We start from the raw sequence: 18,106 nt of genomic DNA on the forward strand, positions 1-18,106 counted from the left end.
CTGAGTCAGGGATGATCTGGAGTCATCAACTCTGACTTGCCCAACTTGCCCTGGGGAACCCCTGTCTCTGCTTCCCATGTACTGGGACTGCAGGCAGCTACCATGCCTGCTCAGCTTTTATGTGGCCTCTAGGGCTCCTAACACTGGTCTCCATTCTTAGACAGCAGGTGCTGTATCCACAGAGCCACCTGCAGCAGTAAACGGCAGTGAGAGTTCTAATTCAAAATTGCATGATCAAAAACAACAGTTAAGATGTAGAGGAAAACAGGACACAACTTCACCTCTTTCAAAACATATGGGCCTGTCCAGTGGGAGATCATAGGAAATGCTCTTGACAGAAAGTGGCCTGAAAAGCTCCAAGCCCAGGGTTTTCCTGTGGTTTATGTACAAAGAATAAAAGGGAGACCGCACAGAGAAATACCTTTATTCCCTTATCTTTAGCAAACTTGCCAGAATGAGACATCAGCCAAGATTGGGGTTGGCTTTCTGTTTTCCTACCTGAGTTAAGCAGTGTAGTGGGAGACACACTGACTGACATGGAAAGACTTGGGTTTATTCTGGCTTAGCTTCTTGCTTCCTGAGAGACCCAGTGAAAATTGGCCTATCTGAAATTCCTTTTCCCTGTCTCTGAGACAGACGTGATACTATCTGGCAGCAAGCCATCACCATAGTTAAGTAAACTACAATGGATAAATGCCTGGCACAGGCCAGGGTAAGCAGGCATGCATGGAATGTTAAACATTACCCTTCATCCTGAAGTAGTTCACACAAGCATTCCTGGCTGGTCTCACATATTCCAAAGCATTATCTTCCTAGGTGCCCCATGATGAACCTTAGCACAAGCCAAGCCTATGGCTCATAAGGGACGGCATGAGCAAGCTAGGGTACAGAATCAGTGCTTAGAGAATCCAGGGGTATCCTTGTTTCCCTTGTAGTCACACAGACACTGCTCCAGGAACAACCCTCCGGATGTGAGTATATGACTTCCTGATGGTGACACTGCCGTGATGTGACACTCCTCGTGGCAGCACACATTCCTCAGTCAGCTTCTGAGCCTCGGGGTCCCAACAGAGCACAGTAGCAATGACCTCATTCTTCTCGTCCCGTCCACCAGTGATATATAGCCTGTTGTTGCAGGGTGCAATGCCACAGCTGGCTCGCTCATGGCTGAGCTGTGTCACCAGGCACCAGCTGTCTTCCAGAGGGCTATAAGCATAGAGTGCTCTCATGGCACCACCTGTGAAGAAAGAACATTCATGCTGGGCAACTTTCTGGGTCTTTTCTCATTAATCACAAGAATTATACTTCTGATTAAGCTAAATCTATCATTTTACCAAAGAAACAGTAGACTGATAGCTTTCTTTCTAGAAGTCCAGAATGGATCCCCAGGCTACTAACCTAAAGAAACTTCATCTACTTTAAATTCTGAGTCTAAAAGACACATGACTTAGCACTGCTACAAAATGTTCCCTAAGACTGGTTCCCTGGGAAAATGCCAGGTACCTCAGCATGTCTACTTTCTGATCATCTGTAACCATAAGCACTAGAATCACAGTGGTTATAAAGTAACAAAAGGACCATGCACCAGGTTCATAAAAGTCCTCAACCTGGCATTAGCTAGGAATGGCATCTCTTTATAGATTGAGTATGACCTAAGACACCAACCTGGGTAGCCTGTCTTGATACTGGAACTTTGAAACCTTCAGGAGCCTGATCACAAAAAACAAACAAACAAACAAACAAACAAACACCCTGAAGCAAAGGAGAGCTGTGTTTCCCTTAATGTATTTCAGTGTTCTTCCTCCCAGTGCCTTGTCTGATTAGCCCAGATTCGTCACTGATTGTATTCTGGCACCACTTTAATCGGTAGTTCTCTGGTGCAGTTGAACATTAAAATCAGCTGCAATTTTTAAAATTACAGTTGTACTAATCCCAGACACCCTTCCTCCTCCTCTCTTTTCTGATGTAAGGAGGACATTTTTTTTTGTTGCATTTTTATAAAAAGGCTCCCTGGTAATCTTATAAGGAATGATCAGGACTGATAATTACCGTCTTTAACAATTACATGTTAACTGTGGTCTGGCTGGCCAGGCTTCCTCTCAACTAAGTACATTTTTTTTCAGGTCCCCAAAACCAAGCAGGAAAGGAACATTCCCCTGATCACAAACTAGCACATACAGATGCTTCCTATTTGCTGAACACTCGCTACACTGCATGTTTCAGTTTCTGTGTATTTGCTACCTTTGAAATACAACTTGACTCTTGCAGTGACTTCTGGCCTCCTCCTCTGAACTACAGTATCTGTGCTTTGTGTGGCTGTTTCTATCTCCAGAACTTCCAGGGAAATTCCACCAACGCCTAGTCCAAAACCATGTTCTCCCCCTTTCTATCCCCATCCATATCACTCAGATGCTTTCAAGAGGATAATATCTGGTCTCCCAGGTGACCATGTGGGTGGGAGCTACAGATAAGTAAGAAGTCATCCTGACTCACCAACAACATAGATGTGATCCTGGAAACTCACTGCATTGATGCATTTAGCCTCTACTGGCATGGCTGACTTCAAAACCCATTTATTGGTTGAAGGATCATAACACTGAGTCTTGTCTGTGGCCAGCTTTCCATTGGGTCCTCCTCCAATGACATACAACTTCTTCTTGTGGCTGGTGGCTGCAAAGGAACTGACATGGACGAGGAGGGGTGCAGCCTGCTGAGGCAGAGGGCGCAAGAAGTCAGTATGCTGCTCAGATTGCTGGAGAAGCTCACAGAACACATACTTGGGCATGCTTTGAGTAAAAAGACAAAGCCCTTCTAAAAATGCAGAAAGAAACAAAGCCCACCATCTCTTTAGGATCTAGGCAGCCCAGAGCAAGCTGTGTATTGACTGTTTTGGCTTGCTTATCCTGGAGTCCATGGAAAGAGGAATCCAGGGAAGACTAAATGTCTATACACATGAAGCCAGCATATTCATATCCATTCAATGGTGACTGAATATGAGGTGCCAACAATGGTTTCAAGTTATGCACATATACAGATACTCACGATCTGGGGAAACACTGCAGATTTGGGAATTAAGGCAGATTTGTGTTTCTGAAATTTGTGATCCCAAGGACACTAAAGGAGACCTCCAAGAATCTCTTGTCAATTTGCATAACCCTTTAGTTTTGAGGACTAGGTGATGGGTTTGATGAGAGAAGATCTTGCTTAGGCCCAACCCCCACAGGTTCACAGGCCTCAGCTGGATCGCCTGGTAATGTGATGATAACTTTTCCTCAGGCCCACAGTGACCACGTTTCAAATCTTCTAAAGCTGGAGCATGGTCTAATAGTAAGAAAGAAAATCTGCACTTGAGAATGATCCAGAAGCACTAGAGCTAAGGTTGTTTTCCTTGTCATGGGGCAGTTTTAAACCAGTGGTGGCTTTGCTGAGACTCGCACCAAGGCCTGTAAATGGCTCATCATTAATGAGAAAATAAATATGGCTGACTTCTAACTGTAACCAAACGACTTTGGGTGCACAAGATACAGGAAATGAATCCTGAGGTTTTTAGTATGAAGAGGAACAGGACAGAAGGCATCTGAGGAGACAGACTCTGGGCCAGGATATGCCACCAACAGAGCTAACCATCTTAGGGATAGGCTCAGTATTCCCTCTGTAGCTGAAACTCTGGCTAGCACAGAACAATGCCCATACAGAGCCCTTCCACCAGGAAGGGTGTTATTACTGGATTAGCAATGTTGATGCCATGGCTACTAGGAAGAGAGAAGGTAAAAGCACCTGAGGGAGCAAAGTGGTCAAAAAGCCCACCTCCACCACAGGCAGTGCTTTTGTTGATACTGCTGTTGTTTAAGCTTTGAAATCACTTACAGAAACAATCTCCCATACCTCTGACCAACAGTTGTGGAAGGGGTCATAAGTCTCCACATTGTTGATCCTTTGTAAGCCATCAAAACCTCCAAGTACATAGACTTTGCCACCCAATACGACCATCTTATGCCTCCAGCGGCCTATGTTTAAATATTCAATCTGAATCCATTTGTTGATTGAGGAATTGTATTTCCAAACATCGTGCTGTGTTTCTTTGCCACCTACAAGAGATAAAATGAATTTAAAATAGCCAATTAGATGTCTCAAAATACAGTTTTCCCCAGCATTTCTCAAACTCTAAAAGTACTAAATTTTCAGGTAACTCTCAGCTAAGGGAAGATAAGGTCTGATAGGAAGGACAAAAATTCAGAAGAATACGACACCAGGGCAGCTGGGGTGAGTAGGAACTGTGCCACAATGACGGGGATGAAGAGTAATACCCACACAGCTCAGGATGGAGAGCAAACTGAGAGGATCCAGGGGAGGCTTCAGTGAGGTAGGCCTTTTAGTGGGTGGGAGCCAAATAATCTAAGGTTTGTGCCCCCAAAAGGCTGGGCAGGGTGGTAGGGACTTGACAGCCATGAAGTTAGAAGGTAGCTTATGTTCTAAGTGTACTTATTTATTAAAAAAAATAAATAAAATACAAAGGAGGGACATTTTAGAAGAAATTGTCAAGAGATTTTAAAACTTATTTGAGTTTATATCTTCAATCTATATAAAAGAGTGCATTGGATAAAGAATGGAATCCACCTCTAGATAGAGACAAGCCTTTGCCTCTTCTCAAGGGTTAATCCAGTGGAGCAGCTCAGGAATCTAGCCAGGGGATACTCCTAGGAAGGCAGTTCTACCTTAAGACAATGTACTTTTTCCTTTCCAGAATTCCCACCCCAGTGCCTTTCTAGAGTCAGGCAGCCCTTTAAGCCAAGTCACCATTAGAAGGGGATGCATCTGCCTGTCTTCCTGAGGCCCAACAACTTCTTGTTCTTCTTTCTTTTTCTTTCAGATGCTGGCTAAAGCTTTAAACTCCCTAACTAACACTGTGAGACTCTACTGTTTCTAACGCTCCCCCACCAGCCTGGAAGCTGTTTGTGCTCAGCTGCTGTACTCCAGCCTTATCTAAAGCAGCATGGCTTTTGTTTTTCTCTCCTTTGTTCCAGGAAACAGTGAGAGTTACTACTTTCCTGAGGATTCTTGTAAACTCTAATAAACTGTCCTTAGCTTTCATTTGAGTCTGTTCTTAAAATTTTTTGTCAATAAGGCTAAGGATCCCAAATAGAGAACACTGACCTCCTGGTGGCTCTTCTGGGGTTTCCTATAATTTCCAGCTGCACCTATTTTCTTTTATTTCTTTAGCTGGCAAAGCAAACAGAACCTATTCCTGTACCCCTGAGGCAGAAGTATGACTTGTCATTTTTTTGCGGGGGTTGGGGGGAGGTTTCAAGACAGGGTTTCTCTGTGCAGCCCTGGCTGTCCTGGAACTCACTCTGTAGACCAGGCTGGCCTCAAACTCAGAAATCTGCCTGCCTCTGCCTCCCAAGTGCTAGGATTAAAGGTGTGAGTCACCACTGCCTGGCATGATTTGTCCTATTTTTAAATTAATTTTTATTACCAAAATATGAAATTCTGACAATTAATCATTTGAAAGTGAAATGCCAATATTTTCTTTACAACTCTCTTAGAACACAAAATTATGATATCTAGACACATGCTTGTGAATTTTTATAGGTGCTTCCAATAGTCCTCCAAGACTCCCACCCACTCCTGTTATAATGATGTAACCAGCATTCCAGGATGGAGATAATCTGAAGAGATGTGTGTCCCCCAGTCTACCTTACTGAAGGTAAGGAAACCATGGACCCCAAGAAATGAGAATTTCTCCAGGAATCTCATCTTAGGAGAAAAAAAAGGCTGAGTGCTTAACCAGCCAGATCAAGAGCTTGTCTACCAGAAAGAGATTTCACAGAGTTCTAACAAGTTCTTAGACCACCATGTCAGGTAAGATAAAAGCCCAGGCAAGAACAGGTTTGTGATGGGCAGCACCACACCTTGACCAGGCCTGCTTGGAAGTCTACATCCTTTACCCTCTACTCACATTTTAATCTCACCAGGTATGGTGATGTTATGTCTTTAACCCCAGCACTCTGGAGGCAGAAGCATGGAATCTCTATGGACTTGAGACCAACCTGGTCTATACAGAGAGTTCTAAGGCAGGTAGATCTACATAGTGAGACTCTGTCCCAACAAAACAAATCAAAAACCTGTAATTTCAATTTGGGTTCCCAGAGATGAACTTGAACAAGGTCACACAATGTTCTTCTTTCCAATATGGCTACATTGAACAAATCTCCTTTTTGCTTTTTGCTATTAATTTGGCTGTTTTAATTGGTTTTTTGAGTATAAATGTAGGCAACCCTGGCTCCCTGGTACACAGACTGTGCCTCTAAGTTTAGTCCTAAGATTGCAAAGAACTACACTTCCTTTCTTAGTGTTGTGCTAACATGCCCTGAGCATCTGCCTTTGCTTTGTACCTTTCAAAGGCCTCTATTCAAAACATTGTAATACTGATCCCATTTTGGGTAGTACTGAAGATTACAAAACACTATGAAAACTTTCAATGAGATATTTATTAAAAGAAGAAAATTGTTATGTTTTATTTAGGGACTTAGCATCTGGTAAGTTTGTAAAGTATATTGCTTGCACAGATGAGAAACGCTGCAACTATAGATGTCCAACCTCACTCAGAGATTTGTGTATTCCATTCTTTTATGAGCACTTAGGGAAGTTACAAGGTAATGTTACCATTCACTGGGGAAAGCTTTGTATGCTATGAGTGATGGAGCACATGCCAGGCAAGCTTTCAGCTACCAGAGAACTTTGGAAAAAGAAGAATGATGAAAGAAGCTACCTTTACCAAAAATGAAAATATACTGACAGCATAATAAAATAAAGGTAGTGTGAGCATAAGATTGGTTAAACTGCTCAATTTAAAATGAATACAGAAAATAACTCAAATATATAGAAAATACTAAATAAATGTTATTTAGCAATTGTTCATTTGGAGACAAGTTAGATCAATATTTTAAACTTAAAATGACTTCCAAATGTGACTTGAAGAAGTCGTTAATTCAAGAATATAAGAGACTAATGCAGTGATTTGGAGAATGTGATATGAAATCAGAATCACATAGGGAAAAAAAAGCAGTTGTATAAATATAAATCAAAGTGAAAATACGACCACAATCTAGAGGAAAAGTGTTTATACCACAGAGCAAAATATATTTAACAAGTGATTCAAAAAATTAGTAAGAAAAAGACAAACACAAAACAGTATAGAAACAACCAAAGACTATAAACAGACATATTTTAAAATAAAAACAATTAGCCAATAATTACATGAAAATATACTCAACATCACTAAAAATACAAAGCATAAATGAAAATATTTGAGTCTATTACATCAGAAATAATTGGTGATAATAACTATTAGTAAGAATGTAGAAAATGGGCATTGGGGACGCTACAAAATGTGTAATCTTTGTGAAGGATTATTTAGCAATTGGTAAACTCTCAATTCACTTACCTTAAGACCACTTCCAGGAGTCTTTCTATAGATTCATAAACTATAGTGTATGCAAATGTCTGCTACAGTATTTTTTTAAGGAGATTACAAACAGCAACTACAGGTGCAGTGTAAGAGCCAAGATTAATTCTAATCACCTTCCTAGACACTATATCCCACATCTATTCTGGGAAAGAAGGGCACAATGCTGGCTCTTCCCAGTGAATTCTTGTGGCTTTTCCAGGCTAAGACTTTATAGATGTGTCTTCTCATTCAGGCGGTATGTGGGAGATGGCAGAATCACAAGACAGAAGGAACCTGAGCCCCTGAATGCCTAAGTTGAGTAATGAACTCCTGACACCACCACTCCCACATGCTCTTGTGTTCATTCATTAAGTGGGATTTTAGGACTTGTCAGAAATAACATTACTTATTCTAACAGAATATAAAAATGCTTTATAAAAAATTAAAACAAGGGGAACAGAAAGGCCTCTATATTTTATTTCCTATTCTCTGTATTGTTCAAATCCTACAACATTTGAATAATAGAATGAAACATATAGCCTAATCAATATTATAAACAGACCTAAAGAATAGCTGATATTAACCTCTAGAGAACACTAAATACATAGGAGAAGGGAGTCTTTACATTCTCTTTTTGATCTAAATGAGACTAAGGCTTGGGCCTAGCCTCTGGATTGTGACCCTGTCCAATACCAGGATATAACCTTCATTACATTCTAGAACACCTGAGCTCTATTTTCTTCATAATGTACCCTCCTTGCTGTGATTGTGTGTTGTTAAAGTGCAGATTTACCTACTACACAGTAAAGATGGCGGAGACTGTGTCATTTAAAAATATTTATTAAGTATTTGCATTGGTAGTTGTGATAAAGCTAGTGTTAACTATCATGGAACTTTAAGTCTAGAGAGAAGACAAGCACAAATAATTGTTAATGATTAAGCAACAACTTAGTAATAAAAAAGTATTATATTCCTCAGTACTTCAGGAGAAGTGTATTATAGAACATCTAAGAAATTTGGGAAGGTCAGGTTTGTGGAAGGATAAGAAATTTCTCTCCTCTAGTACTACATCTAGATCAGTGCCCTAAGCCTGCAGAAGACGGAACAAGCCCCAGCATTACTTTTGCTTTTGCTCCTGCATGAGTGTTAGAGCTGTCTGTCCTCATATATCTTAGGACAGTGTTGCTCATATTTTAATATTTATTAAGTGATAATGTTTTCTCCAGAATAAGACCACCTGAGCACCTGGTTCCATATCCTGACCCAGACAGAGCTAGACCTCTGTGAACTCAGACATTCTTACAGGGTGGTTGGTTGATTTTCCACTTAGGAAAAGGAAGGATGTTTGCTACTGGGGAACTGCTTTAGGATCAGTCTCCTGCTTACCTGATATGTAGACCTCATTTTTTAAAGTCACGCATGCAAACTCCACCCACTTCTTATTCTCACTCTCCAGCTCATGCTCTGTCAGTGGAAGCTTGGCCACCTCCAGGCGACTGCGCCTTAGGGGGTCCAGGCAGGTTACCTCTGCCACAAATCGTTCATCCTTTGTACAGCCACCAATGATCATGAACACCTCAGACTGGAACTCATGCATCCTGGGTTTGGTGCGCTCTGAAATAATCTAAAAATCAAGGAGAGGATGTGTAGGCAGAGGAAGCACAACAAGACAGTGCAGAACTCATGCCATGGAACCACAAAAAGCAGGTCACAATTTCCACCTCTGCCATTGTTGACCACATGATTTCACCACCTTGACCATGATTTTGTCATTTGTACAATGGCTATTTGATCTTAACTACCCAGTATGTCTGTTGTATTAAATGTATAATACATAGAATGTGTTGACCCAAGGCCTACTGTGTAATAGGTACTGAGTAAATGTTACCTGTCATTTGTAAGACAAGAGTCTGTTTACTATTAAATGCATTTCCTGCCTCTTCTCTACTACCTCATTGGAACCTGAACTCTTTGAATGAAAGTCAAAGTTAACATTTATTCAATACCTATTATTATAATGTAAAAAAGAAAGAAGAGGGTGGCAAATCCATGAGAAGGAACTGACACACATCACCCTTCCAAAAAGCTTTATTAGGAGAGGGAAACCTGCAGGGGACAGGAGGCCTTCAGGCCCAAAGAAGAGCTTCCTTAAGAGAAATAAAGCATCATGTCAACAGATAGCCATAATATGGCCTTAAAGATGTGTGTGTGTGTGTGTGTGTGCATGTGTTTGTGTGTGTGTGTGTGTTCATGTGTGAAACACAGATAAGAAAGAGAACCTTTGTTTCACAGCTTGAGAGCATAAACAGTAGAAAATTCATAGAGTAGGGATGGAACCAGAGGGATAAAGAATTTGGAGACACTTGAAGGTATTATGCAATGAGTTGGAACCAAAGACAAACTGTGCTTCTCTGTACCATCCTTCCAACATCAGCCTAGTTTCTGTCCCCAAACCTTCCCTCCCCATAGCCAAGGCACAGCCTACAACATAATGAACGTATAAATTGTTCAGTGAGGAATTTGATACTGTAGGCAATGCTTCAAGGACAGCTTTGTAATTTACTCTAAGGACAGTCCCTTTTCACTAATGGATCCTCAGCACCAGGAACAGTAAATACATAGATCTCATGGTCTTCTATGAGTCAATGGTTGGATGATTGAGTGGATGGATGGATGGATGGATGGATGGATGGATGGATGGATGGATAACCAAGACAGATAATCAAGGCCTTTGTGTGGACTACTTTTTATAATGTAAATCACTGCGGTACCCAGTCTCCAAAATGGCCTCAAGTAATGTCTTCCTCCCAGGACTCAGAGCCCATATAGTTCCCTCCATACTGTCCAGAAGCAGTCTCTCTAAACCAAAATATTACAGTATAGATGATGAGGGGGAATTTATGATCAGTTTTATGCTAATAAATCCAGCTACTTATATGGATGGAGAAATCCTCTGCAACTCCATTTGAGAAGAAGCAGACAACCCCAGCAGCATAGTGTCTATTAACATGATGCAATCTGAAGTGAAAACCTCCTCTCTCAAAGAACATCTGAGGCTTGGGAAGATGCTATAATACCACTCAGGATACCTTTGAAGAATAGGCAGGTGGCAGGTCTAAGAACAACTAAGAACTAGAGAGATCCACACCAATAAGGGACATCCTCCAGAGGAGTTCCACACAGACACGATTCCAAACTTTTGGTTGAGGTTTCTACCATAGCCTGCACATAAGGTTTTCGGGCTAATCTTAGAACTTTTGCACAGTGATAGGTACACAGGAGGTATCATGTGTGTAAATCAACAGCAAATTCTCCTTATAATATAGCTTTCTCATTAGCTTGCCCCTTCACTAGACCCCGTCTTGTCTTTATAAGATGCTAAATAAAAGACATCTTCAGAAACTGCAAAAGAGAATATATAGGAATAAATGCTTTCTTGGCACCCATTTAATCATAAATATTGAAAATTTACAACACTCAGGGGATTTCTAAGCTCTAGAGATGAAAAGTCCAGTAAAACCTAGTTCCTACTATAGCAAGTTGCAAGGTTAGACTATTTACAAGATGAATTCAATGGGTGCCAGGTGGTATCTGGTTTCATGACCAAAGATTGAACTAATAGCCATAAAAAAACTAAGGGTTCTTTGACGAAGGTGACCTTGGCTTGAATTTTGGAGTAGAAGCAGAAGTTAAGTAGAGGAAGAAAAAAGAAGACATTTAGATAGCATCTGCCTTGTTTAGGAACCGGATGCAGTACGTCAAAACCACAGCAGAAGGTATATATCAGCAATTAAATAAACAGAAGCCATGAATTTGGTCATAAGAGAAGAGGTGGAAGGAGAAAAGGGAAGACGGAAAATGATATAATTATATTCTAATTTAAAAATACATGTTAATTAAATTTGGTTTTAATTAAAAATATAAAACACAAACACACACTATAAAAGTGGGTGGTAAATGATGGCAGGACCTGGGCAGGAGATATTTCATCGAAGTGGAGTTTAGGGAACTTTAGTAGAAAGAGTGGGTATCTTCCTGAAAGTGATAGAGAGCCAGTGAAAAGGTCAGGCCAGGGGTGAAGCTCACATCTGTGTCTTCTACCATACCAGGGGTGGGAATGAGTTGGATGCAGCACAGTAATGAGATCTAAGGAATTTCCAGAAATTCTGGAAAGAAATGATGAGACTCTGAGTCCAGGCAATGTCAGAATAGAACAACAGATACAAATTCTCACAAGAGAAGAGAAAGAGAAGAAAGTAGAATCCCTTCAGAATGGTGATTTGACTAGACCACACACAACTGGGCAGAGGATGGATGTGACAGACACAGGCCCATGGGCTTCCATGTCTCACTTAAGCCTCCCAACAACGTGTGAAAATGTGATACCATACCCATTATACAGATCAGGAATCCCAAGATTCGGGAATGATGGACTTGTGGACAAGGTTCACTTGTGTCTCTGAGAGTCCCTGGCTAATGCCTTACATTCCCAACAAAATGCAGTATCTCTCAAGTCCAACTCACCTCATTGCCAGAAAGGTGGTACATCCTGGCTTCCTGAAGCAGTGGGAAGACTTCAGGGCACTGTCTAATGAGAGGGTCTGCTTCGACCATCTCCACAAAGTACCACGGGTCCAGAAGCGGTAAACGCACATTCTCAAGGACACAAGGGAGTAGGCAGAGTCGTTCTGATTGTTTGTGCCGGACCCAGCTCATCACAGTCTCAAACACTTGAGCCTCCTCAGTCACACACAGGTCGTCACTTCTCAAGATGTGGTACAAGGTGTCCACGGGAAGTTCAAGGAACTCCTCAGAATTCAGAATCTGAACAAAATTTTGAATGATGTAACTTTGGACTTGCATCTTTAAATTGTCCAAGGAGTGTGTGTCTGCAAGCCTCAGTATTCCAATACAATTTTCTGGGTTCAGTGCTTCTGTGAGAAAGCTGGCACAGGCGTCCACCAGCTGTAGAAACTAACAGAAGGGAGGAAAGTCAGACCAGAAAGCGATAATCCCTCAAGAACATTTATCAGTGAGTTGTGTGTTGGGCCAGCCAAACTTAGACACACCCTCAATGTCCAACAATAAAGGAAGAATCTAAAAATAATACATCCACATAGCCAACAACTCTATAAATAATTTTAAAATATATTATAAGATTACCTTAAGTTATGTGAAAATGTAAAGATTTTCAAATCTCTTCATCAAATCTGATCAAACCTCTAGATATTTAATTTAATTTAATTTTGTAGTGCTGAGGGTAGACATGCATCATCACACGTGCTAAATATTTAGCTTGTTCTGCCATCAAGATATATTTAATATATTCAAGGCTCTATATTTAATCATTAATTTACAGAAATGATATAGAAGTAAATACATGTTAAATGATACCATAAATATATATCCAGCTATATCTATACAGTGAGACACTCCATGGAACAACTGATTTAATTTCTTTGGTGAATATGCCACAAGTGGAGTAGAAGGGAGAAAAGGAGAAAAAGAATGAAAGAACCCGAGCTCTGCCTACATCTGCAAGACTATGGGCAGCACAAGATGATTTAGTGGGTTATTTTTTAAAAGGGATCGTGAAGTTGGGAGGAGGGATGAGGGGGTCAAGGTGAGTCTTAAAGGCATTAGAGAAGAAGTGAGGTATAAACAAGATCAAGAGACATTATATCCATGTATAAATTATCAGAGAATAAACATGTGTTAAGGATGGGAGACTGAGGAGGTGATATCAACTTACTTCAATGTATGAACCATATTCGGATCACTGATCTCAGCAACAAATCAAGTCAGAGAAATGTCTACAAGCACTAATATTTGAGGACATAAAAATTATGATTATTTTTAAGGGCAATAATGGTCTTATGGTTATTTTAAATAAGAATCTTTATCTTTTGAGCTACGGAGATGGCTAAACAGAAGTGCTTGTTAATCAAACCTGATAACCCAAGTTATGATCCCCAGAACCCACATAAAAAGCTAAGGTTAGTGATATAAGCATCAGCTATTCCAGTACTCCCTATGGGAGACTGAGACAGGAGGATGGATTGTGTCACATGGGCCTGTCAGCCTGGTTTATGTATCAGTGAATACACCTTACCTCAAACAAGGTAGAAGGTAAGGCCCCAAACTCAGAGGCTGTTCTCTGAGTCCACACTCAGGTTACGGCAGGCATGCACCTGCACCCCACACAAAGACATGCACAAGTAGCTCCCTCACACTCTCCCTTCTCTCCTCCCTCCCTTCCCCCCTCTTTCCTTGCCCCTCCTCCTCATAACACTTTTAAAAAGACTCTTGCCTTTTAAAAAAGTAGCTTACTGTGAGCAAAGAAAAACGATTACATAGTTACATAAGCATAGAAAAGAACAAAAAGGTTATAAATTAAACTCTTTCTATCATATATCTTGTGGCAAAATAAACTGAAATAAACCACAGAACCCAATCCTCAAGAACTAATCATTACTGTCCATCTCCCATTAACTTTCAAAGGACTCTTCATTCCAGGACCCAGGGGAGATGGAAAGCCCTAACTGATGTCTACTGGCCCAAAATAGAAGACGAAACAGCCATAGCAGGGACACACAACCCCTCTGAAAGCTTCAGAGGTAGTTCATGCAGTTGCACTTCATACTTAGCCATGATGCAAACTCTGCCACCAAAGGACAATAGATCTCCACAGAAACTGGTCCCAAAATGAAATATAATTTAAGGCATCACACTCACTTAAAAAGCTATAAGGACATTTTTTCTCTCTTTGTTAATGTCTATGTTTATTTACCCTTCACCTAATGAATTAAAAAGCATCGATCAGCTCCCATACCCCGCTTTAATGCTATCATCTTCCTCAAGAGAATATGAGCCTAATGTTTGGATGGCATTTTACAAATTCCAAAGCACTGTTGTAGCCTTTATGATAAATGTTCATTTCACAAATAACGTTTCATAAGCATTTCAGTTCACTCTCTCTTGTTCTCTGGAGCTTTGCTCTGAACAAGTCCAGTCTCCTTGACTTCACCTCGTCCATTGGACTTCACAAGGTCACACTCTCCTGTGCTTGAGTTGAGTTGACCATTTAAGGGGAAAGAAAAAGGAGATCATAGTGTACGACAGGAGAGAAAGCCAATCTTAAGGCACGTGCTAATCTATAAGGGAGACAGATCTGAAGTGGAGTGTGGTATGCAAAGTACAGGTTCTGGTGAGGAGTTAGAGGAGCTGCTGGGATAAAGGGACAGTGGGGGCAGGCGTGGTCTTAGGACTTGTTTTGAACTGATAGACTGGGTTGTGACGTTCAATCTTTATACTAGAGTGTATGGCACACATCCCCCACTTTTAGGGTTTCCCTCAATTAGGAAACATGGTTTTTCCCTATCAGACCATATCTTCCAACTGATTATATAGAAAATGTTTTATAGTTGTTGTTTGGTTTGGTTTAAGTTTGGGGGTTTTTTGTTTGTTTGCTCACTTGTTTTGTTTGTGTTTTGTTTTGTGTTTTTAATTTTAACAGCCCAAAGTGGCCTCAAACTCTTAGTCCTCCTGCCTCAGGCTTCCAAATACTGGATTAATGGGCTTGTGCCACTATGCCCAGCTCTGGGAAACTCTATGAACTACTTATTGTTGTGGCAATATAATGAAGTTATCTACTTTATCATGGACATTTCAGTTCTGGTTAAATGACAGTGTATAGAGAAAAAGGGGAATAGGGAAAGTAGAGAAACCCCACCTCTCTTGGAAACTCTTTCTTAAAAGCCACTTCTCCCTGGTGGCTTCTCCAGTGAACCACTCTCATCCCCTCCTCAGCCCATCTGTAGCAGCTTTACTCTGTGCTCTCCTCAGTCAAGTCTAGCAACTCAGGTTCTATGTTACAATTTGGGTTTTTTGTTTCTAGCCAATACCTTCTCCAAATTCTGACAACAGAAGAAGTTAGAAAAGACAGAGGAATGAAAGATCTATCAGACACCTGGATCGTACTAACACCTGTGCACTTTGTCATCTGTCATTGCATGTAACAAAATATTTTTCAACAAATCCATTTTATTTAATTAGCAAAAAGAAAATATTCAGATTACATTTGTTAGAAAAGAGGAAATAGAGACTTCAGAGTAAACCAAGTTGCCTGAAGTCACATAGTAGATGGGAAGATAATCCTGCTTGCAATGACAGCTGCTAATTACAGCTGCAGGCTTGCACTGTTAGGCAAACAAAAAGCCAGAAGCATTTCTAAAGACCTTATGACCACCAGGAAAGGTAGGTTTCCCTGATTGCCTAAGTTCTCCTAAAATAAGTGTCAATAAGCAATTCTGAGTGATCTAACTAGCAGCTAGGAATTTGCTGGCATGCAAGACAGACATGAGAACAAGAAAATGTTTTTCATATATTTGCCTTTGGATAAGTGTTCAGCATACAGCCCCATGAACTTGGTTTTTAGAACTGAGAGGTGATACATAGTGGGAACAGGTAGCCAATTTCCTGTTTAGAGGGATAAGTGAATAAAAGGTTACAGTAAGCACCTGACTCTTTGACAGGAACTCCTGAAATAGCACCAAAGAGACATGGCTGCACAGGAACTCTTAAAATACCATCAAAGACTTATGTGTTCCCAAAAGAACTGCCTGCCTTAGAGAGCCCATTTGTAGGTCTTCATTTGAGGAATATCTATTCAGATTCTTTACTCATTTTAAAAGCCTTTCGGGGGGTGTGTGTATGTGTGTGTGTGTGTTGTACAACATTTGTATAGTGGTAATGTCAAACATCAAAATGCCAACACAAATCGTTGCTCTCATAATTAATAAACTACTCAGAGAGAAATATATACTTAACACCAGGCATTCAACTCTACCACACCTAAGTCTCATGTGAACACTGCAAATACTTCAACTAATATTTGATTTAAAAAAAAACAAGCAAAGAAATAATACCAGATACAGTCAGACCAAATGAAGTAACATATGAAAAGCCAAGATAACATAACTCTGTCAAAAACTACTAATTCCACAGAGATGACATCTAATGATGGTGACTCATCAAATTGAGAGTTCAGACACTGAACTCAAATGAACTCAAAATTCAAAGAAGTATGTTCAAAGAAGAAAAGAAGCACTTGAGTTAGAACATAGACACCTGAATAAAATAAGGACATTGATGCAAAATATATATATATAATATATTATAAATATATATATATATATATATATATATATATACATACATACATACAAAAGGAATTCCAAAAAGAGAAAAATAATGAAGAAACATGAATCTGGATTGCTGAAAATGAAAAAGCTGTATAGAAATTGTATCAATAGAATAGCTCTACAGAGGCTAGAACATCTTAGCTTGAAGACAACATGGAAGAAGTAGAACAATCAAGCAGGGCAGAATAAAACAATAAAGTACCAGTGGGATGTAGGTGACACTCTGAAAAGATAAATCTATGAATAACAGACATGGAAGAATATAGTTCTGAAGACATGGAATACAATTTTAAAAGAATTATGAAAGTACAAGGCATGGGACACCTCCCTGGAGTTATAGCTCAGTTAGTCACCACAGGTCTACAAAACAGCATTAGCCATTCCTAATCCCCTTGGTTCCCCCCCATAACTACATTGTAAGACCATAGTGCTGGAGAAACCACATGCTTTAGTTGTGGGACATATAGAAGTCAACCACAAACAGACTGGAATCCTCCTGTGCAGGCTGCTGGAGGAGAAAAGACATCAGTGGTCTTATCTTAGCACTTGACCCTACATGCTGCTATATCAACTTCCCAGACATGATATGCTTAATGGTGCCTAGTGGATTGACTTTATGAGAAAACAATTTCCTGTTTAGGCTTGAGGTCTGTTCCACAGGAGGGAATTCATTCCTGGGTCCAAAGTGGATGAGTGAGGAACTCATGGACCCCAGGGTCCATGCTATTTTTATTTAAATGTTCACGATGTCTACTTTCCTTCTAAATATTTATCCTTATACTCACAGACTTGGGCCTCTCTGAACTTTAGTCAGACACGCTGCTTTTTGCAGTGGGAATCAGTTAATGGAGAGATGCATAATTGGGCAGAGTGCTGAGAATGGGTGGCTGGGTTCTCAGCCCTAAATGGGATGTCTACATTAACCACACCACCACTAAGGCTCAGGAAGCAGGTGGAAGAAGAGGCAGAAAGAAGGAGTGGATGAATAGAGAGGAATAACATAAAATGCCATCTTCTGAACATGACATGGCAGTTGCACTTAAAATTCCTAGCAATTGTTGATATCTGAACAAGCTCTACATAAGATCATGGTAGGCCAATTATGGACTAGAGAGGGTGAATGTTCTCCAAACCCAACCCTTCCCTGTGGAGCTATTAACACTTAGTAGCTGCTGAAAGAGAACGAATCATTAGCTTTTAAAGATGTGGCCACTGGTAGGGAAGTAGGATTTGCATGCTTCCTCAGATGGCCCCATATCCTCACATATAGTGCAGCATTGACTGGACTTAATGGGTATAAAAACAGAAGGGGAGGGAATATAACGTTGAGAAGGCTGTGATGTGAGAACATGAAGGAAGTTGAAATAGGAGACAGATATGATCACATAATTCTTAAAAGTAAAGGAAAGAGTGAGTTCCAGGACAGCCGGGGCTATACAGAGAAACCCTGTCT

General features: G+C 40.5%; 1 protein-coding gene across 2 annotated transcripts in view; it reads right to left on the bottom strand.

Moving 5' to 3' along the window:
• Positions 1-403: 403 nt before the first annotated feature.
• The window catches only part of Klhl6 (kelch like family member 6), a 36,507-nt gene continuing 18,804 nt past the window's right edge, over positions 404-18,106 (bottom strand). Inside the window, exons 3-7 of one of the 2 annotated variants that reach the window (XM_028770518.1) lie at positions 11,975-12,424; positions 8,837-9,074; positions 3,886-4,088; positions 2,494-2,710; positions 404-1,237 (exon numbers count right to left, since the gene is read on the bottom strand). In XM_028770518.1, the coding sequence (XP_028626351.1) occupies positions 936-1,237; positions 2,494-2,710; positions 3,886-4,088; positions 8,837-9,074; positions 11,975-12,424 (1,410 nt within the window). In that variant the 3' untranslated portion in view covers positions 404-935. The remainder of the gene's footprint in view (positions 1,238-2,493; positions 2,711-3,885; positions 4,089-8,836; positions 9,075-11,974; positions 12,425-18,106) is intronic. The other variant, XM_028770519.1, reaches the window with a different exon arrangement.

Source organism: Grammomys surdaster, unplaced genomic scaffold (genome assembly GCF_004785775.1).
Source record: "Grammomys surdaster isolate TR1022 unplaced genomic scaffold, NIH_TR_1.0 202, whole genome shotgun sequence".
Taxonomy (NCBI): Eukaryota; Metazoa; Chordata; class Mammalia; order Rodentia; family Muridae; genus Grammomys; species Grammomys surdaster.